Source organism: Sturnus vulgaris, chromosome 5 (genome assembly GCF_052056855.1).
Source record: "Sturnus vulgaris isolate bStuVul1 chromosome 5, bStuVul1.hap1, whole genome shotgun sequence".
NCBI classification, from domain to species: domain Eukaryota; kingdom Metazoa; phylum Chordata; class Aves; order Passeriformes; family Sturnidae; genus Sturnus; species Sturnus vulgaris.
Genome location: NC_142247.1, coordinates 6200748 through 6215011, shown reverse-complemented (window position 1 = coordinate 6215011; position 14264 = coordinate 6200748). Strand labels below are relative to the sequence as shown.

At 42.4% G+C, this 14264-nt stretch overlaps 1 protein-coding gene across 1 annotated transcript; it reads left to right on the top strand.

Annotated features, from left to right (window-relative positions):
* Nucleotides 1-6032: 6032 nt before the first annotated feature.
* On the top strand, nucleotides 6033-9406 carry FGF23 (fibroblast growth factor 23). Its single transcript, XM_014869905.2, has 3 exons — nucleotides 6033-6261; nucleotides 8396-8499; nucleotides 8969-9406. Exons 1-3 carry the CDS (start codon nucleotides 6033-6035, stop codon nucleotides 9404-9406), a joined length of 771 nt encoding a protein of 256 aa, XP_014725391.2.
* Nucleotides 9407-14264: the final 4858 nt, after the last annotated feature.

Here is a 14264-nt window from a genome sequence, read left to right as displayed (position 1 = left end):
CAGGTGCAGGATCAGTGTCCCAGCAGCTGATGAACCTTTGCACAATGTGACTCTCAAGTTCCTCCTTGCCAGCAATGTGGCAGGCTGAGAAAGCAACATGAAGAACTATTGTGTCTACCATGCAAAAAAAGAAAAATAAATTGTAGCTGCACATCTACCTGAAAAGTCATTTTGAGAAGGAAAACCTGAATCAGGCAGAGTTCAAGACATTTTTGACAGATTTCCGTTCAGTCTCATAAATCCTCCTCATTGTGCTCCCTGTCACAGAAATACCTCAGAAAACAGAATCCAGCTTCTGAGCAAAGAGGAGCTAACAGAATTTAGCTAAAAAACTGAAACCACTGTTACTTGTCTTGTCCTGCCCCTTACAAACTTTGATCTCCCTCTTTCTTTAAAGGACTCCAGAATCATAGACTGGTCTTGCAGTGGCTTAGGGAATCTTTATATTTTAACTTGCATTAGAAACACTGAGCAGAAGGACAATGTTCAGTCATTACTTTCTTCATTTATTATTTAGGCTTTTGTGTTAAAAAAATTACTCTTAAAACTTACAGACAGCAAAAATTTCTCCAATGAAGTTTTAGTTTCAAAGAAATCCCACAAAAAATAAGTCTCAGAGCTAAAGAGCAAAACCTGCAATTGCACTGAGGCAGCTCTAACCATATCAGTCACATGCTCTGTTATTACTGTCCCACAGTAAAAGTGCCCTTGGCTGATGATGATGTCTGCATATTTTCTTATTTCACTGCATTACCCTCTCCCTCTTTTCATTTTCCATTCCGAATTTCTTTAACTTAAGCCTTTTTTATCTCTTCTTCAAGGAGACAGATCTGAGTGAAACATGTGAAACCAAGAGATTTGAGTAAGTTTAAAATTAGGTTACAACAAAGTTTATTATCAATCCTTATCTTCTGCCTAACAAGGGGAAAATATCAATTTAGTTTATTGGAAAAGGACGATGAATGTAGTGGCAGATGTCATTGAATACTAGATCATAAGGGGCTTCTGGATGTTTCTAGTCCAAGCTGAGATAACAATATTGGGAAATAAGAAACTTTACATAAACCAAAGACGTTTCCAAAAATAAAACCATCAGCCTGCTTTTAGGCACCTTGCAGTGAATTATAATTGGAGATAGATGACTGAAGTGACTTTCTCGTTGAGGCTGTGTATCTGTGTCCCCAGGATTCCTGGAAGCAAGCACACCAGGAGAAAGAAGACACTTTCTCAGACAAGACACACTGCCTGGGCAGGCAGGTCAGGAGGACTGGGTGTGCACAGGGCAGATTTCAGAATCCAGACAAACTTCAGGCCTTCCAAGCCTCAACACCAAACCAGAACATTTTGCAGCCTTCCAGACCTGAGGGGAGCCTACAGGAAAGATGGAGAGAGACTCTTGACAAGGACGTGGAGTGACAGAAAATGGGGAATGGCTTCACACTGACAGAAGTGTAGGGTTAGATGGGCTATTAGGACAAAATTATTCCCTGTAAGGGTGGTGAGGCCCTGGCACAGGTTGCCTAGAGAAGGAAGCTGTGGCTGCCCCATCCCTGGAAGTGTCCACAGCCAGGCTGGATGGGGCTCTGAGCAACCTGGGACACTGGAAGCTGTCCCTGCCCATGGCAGGGAGTTGGAATGAAAATATCTTTAAGATCCCTTCCAATCAGGCCATTCTGTGATTTTTTTTTTTTTTAATTGAGGGTATCAGCAGCTCTCACCACAAATTGCACCCATCCTCTCTTCCAACAACACCTAAGAAAACTTAGACCTCTTAAAATGACAGAAACACTCTCTGTTCAGAAAACAAAACCTTTTAGGGACTGGTTCTGCTTTGCCTGGGAGCTGTGCCAAGGATTTCAGCTGGAGGAGGAATGAGGCCCTTCATTTCAGTTCATTAGAGCAGGCACACTGCAGAAACTGCTGGTACAGGCTGCGGTCCCAAACCCAGTGGGCTGTGCTTACCTCATCTTTTTCACGTAGGTGAGCTGAGCCAGGATGTTTTCTTTAGTCGTGGGCAGTGTGACAAGAATGGGGCCTCCAAATAAGGTCACTCAGGATGTGTTTAACAACACCGGGTGAAGGCTGTGGCAAAGGCATCTGCACACACACACACACACACACACACACACAGCATCCACTGTACATTCCCTCGGCTCAGTGCGTCAGTATTCCTAGAATAACTGCTGGAGAGGCACTCCACCCCTGTGCTTCCAATGCTGGGGGTGTGATCATCCCAGAGCCACTTGTAACAGTGATTTTAAGGAAGGGGAGGCAGAGGGACAGGCCCCTGATTTCCGTGACCTCTTTTGAAGAGATACAGTGCAAAGGAAATTATTAAAAGCAGAGGTCGTTTCGACTCTGTCAACCCAAACTCCCGTGTGAGCTGAGCAGCAGAGAGGAGCAGCAGACAGCAAGAGGCTTCCTGAAGCCAGCACAGGCACTCAGATGGCACAGAATGCTGCAAAAGGGCAAGCCACCCACCTGTTTAAATATAAGTCAATATGCTTTATTAGGCAAGAGTGCTACAGGTGCTCCTACGTGATGAAAGGAATACCAGCACTGTGTGGGGACGTGTAGTTTTACTCGTAGGAGAATCCTGGAAGGCAAACCTATTGGATTGAGTAGAAAACTTTTTTTCACCTGCAAATTTCTGATGGTCAAAAAGCCCTTCCAAAAGATAGCTGCAAGTCACTTGTAGTAACTAAAATCTATTGTAAAAAAATCCTTGCCTTTGCCTTGTGAGTCTTCTCCAGAACTGAGGGGATAAGTAAAAGAAAGCAGCTCAAGGGATGACATTTAGCTGCTGAGGGTTTTACAGAGTTGAGGTGTTAAGTTTGGGTTGCAAAATGACCTAAAGCTGAAATTCAAATCAGTCACAAGGGGGGAAAGTCAGACCTCAATCTGCTCCTGTGACCCTCAGTTCCTTCTATGCACACTTCTGCAGTTAGATGATGATACCAGGGAGGCCTGAGTGTCATCCTTGTTCCAGCCAAGGTACCTGGCCCAGGTGAGTGCCCAGAATACCTGGCTAAACCTGAGCTGAGCTGCCTCTGGAGCAAGGAGCAGGAGGCAGCAGGAGCAGGCCTGGGACAAAAGTCATGGCAGGGATGGGGGAATGAGACTCACTAAGGGCTGGAGCATGAATCACAGAATTATTTGGGTTGAAAGGGACCACAAAAACCATCTTGTTTCTACCCCCTGCCATGAGCAGGGACATTTTCCCCCTAGACCAGGTTGCTCAATGATTACCTTGAAAAAATTTCATCCTGAAAGCTGGGGTCTGCCTTATCCATCTTTTCCTTTCATCTTTTACTCTGGAGTGAGGATTTCCTCACTTTACCTTGGTTCCTGACATTCATAATAGGTGGTAGCTCATCCAGACTGCCTTGCAGCTCCCTTTCCAGGATACATCTAAGGAGTGCCCTGCATCGCTGTGGCATCTGACACTGGCTGTGTAGCACCCCTGCAGTGGGAAGTAGAAAATGTGGCAATGTGAAATAGTTGTGATCTTAAATTCAGTCTCATTTTTTCCTTTTATTTCTCCCTACAACAAGCAATTTCTGTACATTATCAGCAATTTCTTAGCTGAGAACTGAGAAAAGCCATCTCAATTCATCAAACACCACAGGGCAATATAGAAATCTGAAAAATCAATACCCACTCGTGTGGTAAAAGTTGCAGAAATATTGTTATTGCTGATGCATAGCATGCAAGACAAGAAAGGTTGTCATCACTTCTAATATAACAGACTTGGCTGAAGGAGTAAAGCAGCTTTCATACACCTGGCTACCCCATCAACTGCTGAATGGGTAAAGGATAAGTGAAATACCCACAGAAAGAATAAATAGATCAGCTTGAAATAAAAAAGACATGGACTGCAAGAAAAAAAAAACCTAAACCAAAAACCCACAACAAACCACATGCAGTGGGAACTTATAGGTTTAAAGCAAAAATAGTCCATGAAAAAGCAGAATTTGTATTATCATTCTCACAAGCAAGGACTTAATAAATTCACTTTAGTCCATCAGATTAAACAGAACTTAGTAAAGTCTGAAGTTTTCCTGATGCTGTGGGAAACTTCAGAAAATGCCAAACAATTTAAGCTTGTAAAAGTAATCTTTGCTTGTCTGACTATTATAAAAAGAGAAACAAATGCTCACAACTGGCATGTACTTAAATGAGGCTGAATAAATTTTTCAAACATCTGAGAATGTTTTCTGTGCTACCAAGGCACTGGAGAAAGATCAGATCAGCGCATGCTGGCAAGCACAGCAAAATGTCATGGTAAATATGAAACATCAAACCAGAAAAACTGCAGTCACAGAAGAATGACACAATATTCCAAGAGGGTATAGTGCCTCTGTGAGACACTTCTGCAACTGAGGTATCAATATCCACGTTTCCATAGGAGTCTAATTAAGTGGGCAAAGAAAAAAAAAACCAGAACAACCAACCAACCAACCAAAAAACCCCAGCATTTGTTCTAAGACCAAGGTGAAAAATATAGGTGGATAATTTCAACAGGAAATAGAAATATTTCTTTAAAAAAAATATAAGAAAAATTAACTGTTCTTTCCTTCTAAGATACTTTTTACTTTAAAGCATTTCAGATGTTATTACCAGTAAAACATCTGAGGCCTGGATTGTCTTTCAGTGCAGCCAGCTTTGTCAGGCTGCTCAGTTTAAGATCTGACCCTTATACACTTTGGCTAAAAAGTGCTGTCATTTACACAGGTGAATATACTCTGACGCAAGTCTCTGGATTTACACAGGTGTGGCAGCAGAATTTGGCAGGGTTTTACTAATTTTAAACAATAAAAAAACCAAACTCAGATCCACTTTTGCAGTGGGTTACAGCTGTATCAATCCATTAATGTTATCAATCCATTATACGCTGATGGTACAGCTCCTCAATTTGTTAATGAAACTAAGAATTTTTCATGCATTGTCCAGTTAGAGACTGAAACTGAACCTAACACTCTACAGTTAAAATCCTCAGGTTTCATTAAAGAAATATTCATTTATTGTTTGGTACTTTTGTCAAGTTTACATTAAATTTTGAAAGAAACCTTAACACAGTCTCGTTTTGGAACCTGTCACTCCTATTATTGATTAATGCACATACAGTATCCCATTAGTACAGCATTTTCATGTAATAAATGGAACCTTTTTAAAAATAAAAAAAAATCAGAAAATTTGTTTGTAAAGACCTACAACACTGGCAGGACACCTGAGAAAGCAGGTCTTGTATCTTGGAACATTTTTTACAAACTGCCAACCAGATGTGCAATGCAGGAGCAAACATTCAGCTTTTAAATGTTTTACACATTATTTTCAGCTGCTTTTGGCCAACTTTAGATTATTTATGTGACTCAGAAGGAAACAGGTGAAATAAAAGGGACAGTTTATTTGAAGTAGGCTCTGCTCACATCAAGTTCCCTTCACTTAAATGGTGTGACACAAATATCACCCCAACTGGCTTGGTGTGGAACTCAGACCACAATGAAGGGGGATCAGGCTCAGGACAACTTAATACTAACTTTGGGTACATTTGCAACAAAATTTTAGCTGTATTTGAGGTTCCACTAAATCAGAATGCAACTTGGAAACGATGGGGGGAGGTGGGTGTCTGAATAAACACGTCTAGCAAAAATGAAAGATAATTCAGGTCCGAAGGGTCATTCCCTTCAGTTCAAGTGCAGTGGATTGCCCTTCCTGGATCCAACAGCAGGGGCGTGGGAAGCTTTCAGATGTCACAGGGTTGTAGATAACATCTGAACATATGATTAGCTTTCGTGAGCTGTCTTTAGAAACCTTACATTTTTCCCCCACACACCTTAGCCAGAGATCCTTCCCTTGAGGTTTCGGGACACTTAAAATGTTGCTGTGCCAAAAATCAAGGATGTGGAGAAGGTTTTCCTGTGTGATGTCATGTTGCTGCCCTTTATAAGCCTCTGCAGAGAAGAAGGGATCCTGTCTGAGGAGTCACACTCCAGGCACGAAGGGAGGCGAGGAGCAGACCCTGACCCACCATGGAGCGGCGAGCCATTCCCCAGGGCATTCCCTGCAGCTCCCTGCTCCTGCTGCTCTGCAGCCTGAAGGCTTCCCTTGCCTTTCCCAACTCCTCTCCACTGCTGAGTCCCAGCTGGGGCAATGGAGACCACCTGATGCACCTCTACACCGACACAGAGAGGAGCAGCTTCCACCTGCAAATCAACACTGATGGCTACATCGATGGCGCTCCTCACCAAACCATCTACAGTAAGTGGCTTCCTATGGACCTCCATGGGAGCAGGGCAGGGACAATGAGATTTTTTTACTTCCTCATCACCTATAGAAAATCTCCTCTTCTCATTAGGCAGGCAGGCAGAAGAGCATAGCCATGGGATGGAAAGTACACATCATTATAATTCTCCCTTTTATTTAACAAATAAAATCGCTTCAAAGAAATGTAATTGATAGGGAATTTCATTCCTTTCCTTGGACAACTAAAGTCCTATGGTTCTTCTAATACCCTTCAAGGAAAAACCACCTGAATTATCCTTCACTTCATGATTTTACCCCCAGTTTCTAGTGGACGTTCCTATTAGAAGTTGGTAATGATATCCCCCCAACAGCTACTTCCCACTGGTGGTGCTACCAAAGAAACTGCACTGAGGGAACTCACCAGAGCACTGCTGGAAAACTGATGACATCCATAAATTCTGTATTTTGGGGTGGAGGGCTGAAAACTACTAAAATTTCAATGTGCACAGAAAAAGGGCATACAAAGGTCAGTTAAAAAGGGAAAAACTATGAAAGACCAGATTGGCATAAAAGAAGTGTTGAGCCTTTGGGGCTCATGAGAAGAAACTATGCCCTAGTATCACTAAAAGGTTCTCAAATTGTGTCTTCACAGTTTATTTTATTATATATTTTATTATTCTATTTCAACAGAGAATAGTCAATTCTTCTTCCTTTGCTAAATACCTGGCCCAAACACTATAGTTAGTAGACAAATGTGGGGGGCTTTAAGACTTTGGGTTCTTTTATAGCATTTCAAAAATACTTCTCTCTTAGCAGCATTCAAATCAAAAGTAACTATGCATCATAAAATCAGGTTGTTGTTGTTGTTATTACTACTGTTATTATTACATCTATTTTATAAACTCAGTTAAAAATCTAAGACTAGATAACAAAGCTTTTATATAAGTAAATAAGGATGTTTTTTAAAGTTATACTTTAATTAATGAGGAAAAACGGTTTTTAAGGAATTGATAATGAAACACTCACAGACATGCTTGCACTGCCTTGTTAATTCTTCCTACATATTTAAAGATTTTATAAAGTTCATTTTAGGTATGTTGGTCAAGAAACAGTGTGGGATTTTAGAGAACAACAGATAGCAAAATATCACATTTTCCCATATCTGCCATGAAATGAGCATAGCAGGATTTGGAATGGTGCAGAAGGAAAGATGGAAATCAGACAACAAAAGGGGTATTGAGAGGGAGGGTGACTGATTTGCTGCCACTGAGCCACCAGACAATGGGAAGTGCCAAGTTCAGCACCAGAGTGGCATGGCCTGGGTGTGCACAGATCTCCAGGGTGGGACAAAGCAACACTGAGTCAAATGCAAGGAGCAGGTCAAGAAAAGTTGTTATTCCCACTTTACCTGGCACCAGTGACATTGCTCTTGGAGCACTACAGCAACCCCAGTTCAAGCTGGATGAGTAGAAGGTGGAGCTGGTCTGTCACAGGGTTTTCAGGAGGCCTTGATCATGATCTGTTGTGGTTTTAGTCCAGCAAAAATAATGTTAAGGGGAATGTAATCATAGAATCACAGACTGATTGAGATTGAAAGGCACCACAGGGAGTCACCTGGTCCCACCTTCCTGCTCCAGCAGGGCCATCCAAGAGCACAGGGCACAGGATTGTACCCAGTTGGTTCTGGAATATCCCTAGTGAAGAGACTCCACAGCCCCTCTGGACAATCTGTTCAGTCCTTGGTCACTGCACAGGACAGAAGTTCTGCCTCACATCCAGGTGGAACTTCCTGGGCATCAGTTCCTGCCCGTTCCTCTGGTGCCATTGCTGGGCACCACTGAAAAAATACCACAGAGCAGTCACAAAGATGAGAGGGACAAATTTCCCCTGGATGTGGGCAGTGGCAGAAGTGAGGGCAATGTTCTCAGACCACGATTTGGGATTTGAGAGGGAAATAAGTTGTCTGGGAGGTTAGTGCCACATTGGAACAGGGCACCAAGAGAGGTGCCCTCCATCCTGGCAGTTTTCCAAAGCCACAGCAAACTTGATTTAGGGTGGGCAGTAGTCTCAGGTCATGTGGGAGGTTGGTTTGGACTCTCAGAGGTCACTTAGAAATTGATCTAGAATTTGATGTTTTTGTTCTGAACAGGTGCCCTAATGATCAAGTCTGAGGGTGCTGGCTCAGTAATAATCACAGGTGTGAAGAGTGGACGCTACCTGTGTATGGACATGAAAGGAAACATATTTGGCTCGGTGAGTGACCTTTCCTAAGCCTTGAGGCTGAATGGCCAGTGCATTCTGCTGCTTTGGTGCCCATTTCCCCAGCCAGGGCAAACCTGTGTAGTTGCAGGTGGAGGGGAAGTGTTAGAGAGGATCTGACACTTAGGTCAACTTCGCTCTCTCCTTTGATTGTATTAAGTTGTAGAGCTGACAAAAATCATCTGAGGTCCTGCCTGGGTAAATGAGGACAAAATGGGATCCAGTGAGGCACCAATTTGTAGCACAGAGCCATAGGTGGGGACCCTCTGGGAGAAAACAGGATTTACTATTAGAATTCGTTTGCTGAAAGCATGGACATGCAACTCTGATCTACATTTGGGTCAGACACAGACCTGAGAGATCAGAAAAACACCTGCTACTGATCTAGCTCTTTCCCTCCTTAACTAGTGTTTGTAATTCACCAGACTCCTCTGCTCACAGGTGTCCTATGTTTTCCCCTCAGCATTACTTCAGCCAAGAAGATTGTGTATTCAACCACAGGACACTGGAAAATGGGTACGATGTGTACCAATCCCCCAAACACCACTTCTTGGTGAGCTTAGGGAGAGTTAAACAAGTCTTCTCCCCGGGTATGAATCCACCACCATACTCCCAGTTTTTGTCCAGGAGGAATGAGATCCCTCTGTTCCGATTCAACACCCCCGAGCCCCACAGACACACCAGGAGTGCAGACGTTGATCCGGTAGATCCTCACCAGATCCTGGTGCCGCAGAGGAAGACCCCGGTGTTTGGCTCCCTGCAGCAGCAGCCAGCAGACTTTCCCCACATGCCCAGGGAGCCCATGAGGATCAATCAGAACGATGTGGTGAACCCCGATGATCCCCACGCTATGATGGAGGCCAGGAGGTACCCAAGCCCCCGTTTCTATATCACAAGATAACCGCAGCTCCTGCGCTCGCCAGGTGAAGATGGACAAAAGAAGCTGTCTGTCACACCCAGCCTGAATGCCAAAGTGGCTCTTAAAAAACCTAGGACACATTGGGAAAAGTTCCTTAGCTTCAAATCTTGTTTTGTCAGTAAACTGCCATCTGAAAGTACAAGCTGGATTTTTCCAGCTTGGGCTCTACTGGAAAGAAGATCCGTATTTTGAAAAGCGTAACACAAACCAAAACCTTTTGGGGTCTGAATCACCTTAAGTTTGCATCAATGAAGAAAACAAACAAAAAAGAGAAATCTATTTTATGAAATGGGAAACTGATGTTATGAAACTGATGTAGAGACCTGGAACATCCAAGATTTCTGCAGAGACAGGGAATCCTCTTACTAGCACCATCCTGTCCAAGCACAGCAGACAAACTGCCAGGTGGTGTGTTATTTTATTATACAAAAATTACCAATATATGTCATGTATCCAATATCTGAAGGGGCTACAAAGGAGCTGGAGAGGTGCTCTTCATCAGAAACTGCAGAGACAGGACAAGGGGGAATGGCTTCACCCTGACAGGATATCAGGAAGAAATTGCTCCCTGTGAGGGTGGTGAGGACCTGGCACAGGTTGCCCAGAGAGGCTGTGGCTGCCCCATCTCTGGGAGTGTCCAAGGCCAGGTTGGATGGGGCTCTGAGCAACCTGGTCTGCTGGAAGGTGCCCCTGCCCATGGGAAGGGGTTGGAGTGAATGAGCCTTAAGGTCCCTTCCAACCCATGCTGTGATCCTTTGTTTTCAGCTTCTAAAAGTTGGAGCTTCATTCTCTCTTCACCTATATGAGTCAAAAAAAGGCCACTCTGCTGTCATAGGAGCAGCAGACATGGAAAACTGGAGGAGCTGACAGGACAACAGGACAGCATTAAAAGGTCCTGTGGGAAAAGAGCAATTTCTGACACTGAATCGAAGCTGAAGTTTTGAAAAAAAGGGGAGAGTCTTACTGTCTCTCAAGTGGTTCTCTATCATAGTTCTACATTTACTAAATTCTAGCATCCCTATATGGAAATAAAGTTCCTTAGTTTTGCATATTTCCAGCTCAGAGAGAAATACCAGGATTAATAATAATCAATAGTGTGTTAAACAAGATGGACTGGTTTTGCATAATACTGAACTCTACAGGAGATTAAAAAAATATGTTTTATAAGGATCAAACAAGTAATATTTATATTATAATGAAGACTCTCATCTAATGAGTGAAAATTAGGTTTATATTTAAAAAAGGAATATCCAATTAGCATCCATGTATGTATTCAGTTCTGAGCAGGCATCAGATGCTATACACTTGTAGGAGTGAAATTACTATTAATCAGGAAATCTCTAATGGTGCCAAAAGCTTTTCCCTAGATTGGTTTATGCTTTGGGTAAGTTCACTTTGAAAAGGCTATTCTTGATGAACTCTGCAGAAATCAGGTGCAAGGCACTGATGAGCAGCACAAATTCCAGTGTGGCAGAGCATTGAGGTTTTTATTTTGCAGGGGTTTTTCTGCATGTCAAAACACAGATTCTTCTGCTCTGTTTGTTTAGAGTATTTATCAGCCTGACAACAATTTGAAGCGGTACACTGCTCCTCAGTGTGCTCATAGCAACACACAAAAACCATTAGGTTGGATGCTGTTCTTTTTTTTCTTTCTCATGAAGTAGTTCACTTGAAGCCACTGGAGTTACATCAGTGCAACAAAATCAAACTAAGAACCCCCTGTGCTTCTTGCTTTCATTTAATTTTTTCTGGATTTAGCACAGCAGCAGGACTGCTGATAGTTTTTAAAATAATCTCTTTCCCCCCCATATTTGTATATACACGAAATCTCTTTATCTACCACATCCAACTCATTATGTTGGAAATGTCATAGGTCCTGATTATGGTCTTAAAATAGTTTTCCTAGATGGAGAGATCCCTAATTAGTATAAATACTTAGGTGCACAGGACAAGCCAGATTATCAGGATTAGTTCAAGAGTTCCATCTCTCGGAATTTGTTTTTCTAAAGTTATCGTGGTTTTTGATTAATTTCTGAAGGAAAAGAGTGATTCTAAGGAATTAAGGGAATTGCAGGCAGGCAGACAGTTGTGCTTTTTCTTACTTATTCAAAATCCAGCAAGACTTTTTAACTTGCTGTCTATACAGTTGAGAGGTGTGATTTTATTTATGTTCTAGTTTGGTATCTTTACTTGATTCCTATACCATTATTCTCAGCTTTTGCTCCTTGAGAACTCTGGACACCAGCAAAGTTTACATTTTGCATTAATTGTCAAAAGCTCCACAGAGTTCCTCCCTAGGATTCTGAGGCAGCTGCCTCACAAGAACTGAAACCATTAAAAGCTCTATCCATATTCAATTTTGATGGGAAATATTGGTGGAGTTAAATCTATAGATCATCTCTATATTTCTACACTAAAACAGAGTAAGAAGGGTTGCTCATTCTATCAGTAGCCAGGGGATAAGTAAGCTAAGACTAAATTTCCAGTGGATTTTCCATCAAAAAGCAGAATTTTTAACTATAGGCAACTGTATCAAAACTTAAAAGAATTTATTCTTCAATGGAGATGCTAGCAAGCACCAGCTAGTAAGAAAGCATTACTTATTTATGTCACATTATTTATTTATTTATTTGAGTGGGTCTTAAATTCCACAGAATATTTATAAGTATTTATAATAATGTATTATAGAGACTATTTCCTTTTATCAAAGTACCAATAAACTTTTCCATTTTCTCCAAATGGTGGATTCTGCATTGTCTGTTCAAGCTCCCCTTTCCAGAAATACTTGAGTAAACAAATAAATGGTAGCAGCAGTGTCTGAAAATGTTTGCTGCTGTCTCCTGTGACTTCCAGCCTCACAGGTTTCAGCTTCCTAGGTGTTTCATGCATCCCAAATACAAAAGTTCTGTGAAAGATGATGAGAAAAAACAGTGTCTTAGTAGGTCTAGACTGACCATGAAGGGATTTTAACCTCTATTGGGAAATGTCTTTTACAGGAATGGGAAACCACAGGTCTGTCAGTTCAGTCCTGCTGGGAACTATTTGTGATCCTGGCTCAAAGATCTCGGGATAAAAGATACTTGGAAATTGGAAAATTAAAAGCCTCTGCAAGGAGGGCTCCGAGCAGGGCCCAGCAATGGCACCAGAGCCACGGGCAGGGACTGAGCCCAGGGGGCTCCACTGACAGGAGGAACAACTTCTGTCCTGGGCAGGGACTGAGCCCTGAAGAGATTGTCCAGAGAGGGTGTGGAGTGTCCTCACTGGGGATATTCCAGAACCATCTGGACACAATCCTGTGCTCTGTGCTCTGAGATGGCCCTGCTGGATCAGGGAGGTGGCACCACATGAGCCACTGTCAGGGTCCAGCCTGACCCATTCTGTGAAGACTCAAGCAGTTTTAAGATTGAAAGTTCATAATTTCCCCCTCTGTATGCTATTCTCCCCACATAATTACTGATGATGCCTTCTGACTAATATTTCCACATTCCTGTATTTTTATTCAAGTCATTACAAAAAATGCCCCCCAAAGGGACTTAAATTGCAGCTTTACTCTAGTTCACTGCTTGACCTTGGACATTACTACTTCTATGCCCTCTAATTCCTTGCATACCTTCTTCAACATGTTTTTTCTCCTAAGCAACATTTATCTTTTCCAGCTGAGCTGATGGTTTCCATTGTGGAATTAAGCATTCAGTTAAAATACAACTAGATTGTACTTCACTTTTCCCTTGCCTATACATTAGTTACTTCATCAAAGAACTACTCATTTAGTATAGTGTGAACTACTTGTGGTAAAAACTCATTTAATTAGATTCCAGGCTTCATTTACCTCTCTTGTCTGTAATTACTTTCTCCTTCAGAATTTGTTGCATTAACCATTATTGAAATTTCTTTGGAGAAGTAGAATTAAGCTGTGTGATTCTTGGAACTGTCTCATGCAGGGCCAGGAACTGGATTCACTGATTCTTGTGCATCCCTTCCAACTCAGGGTATTCCACGAGTCTAAAACCAATTTTGCGAGTCCTGCCCTTTGGCAATCAAACCTCCTTTTTCCACCTCAGCTTTTAAATTCAGTAAATTCATTTTTCAATGGCCAGCTCTTCCAAAATACATTCAGCACTTATTACAGTCAAGTCTTGTGCACCACCCTGCTCCCATTCAGCCATGGCTGTATGACCCAACTGGGCATCAGAAGGAAAGAATATTACACTCAAACAAGTTCTGCCTGGACCTCAGGTGCATTCCTTTGGTGACTATTAACAGCCTTCTCAAGATTCCTGGGTTTTATCCTCCTGTGCCTTACCCTCTGTGCCCTCAGGAGCCCTGCTGCCACCCTCTGGCACTCAGGTAAGTAATTCACTGCCACATGGGGTCCCAGCACCCCAGAAACCCCAGAGCTGTCACATAGGAGACCCCCCTGAATGGCACTGGAGCCACCATACACACATAGATCCCTCAAAGTGGCTCTGCCATATCCATAAAATACCAGAGAAGTAGCTCACAAACCACTTTGCAGTTCATTTGTGCCCATGCAGCTGCCATTTGCCTGGGATTACAAAAATCCAAAAATTTATTTGAGGCCAAAGCCCTCAAAAGCAGGACACATCTGGGGGAAATCTGACATATTTTAAGTCCAAGCATGTGGGCTGTGGATCTGAGGCAGCCAAAAGCTTGGATAGAGAATGCATCTGATTTACATTCTGGTCTAAATTAAAAAAATAAAAAGGGAAAAGCCTCCTCCTTTTGCAAAGGCAGGGCTATGTCTGGACAACAGTCTTCAACAGAGAACTGTGGGAACAGAGAAAATATCTTTGCTTTACAGGAAGGAAACTGTGATACT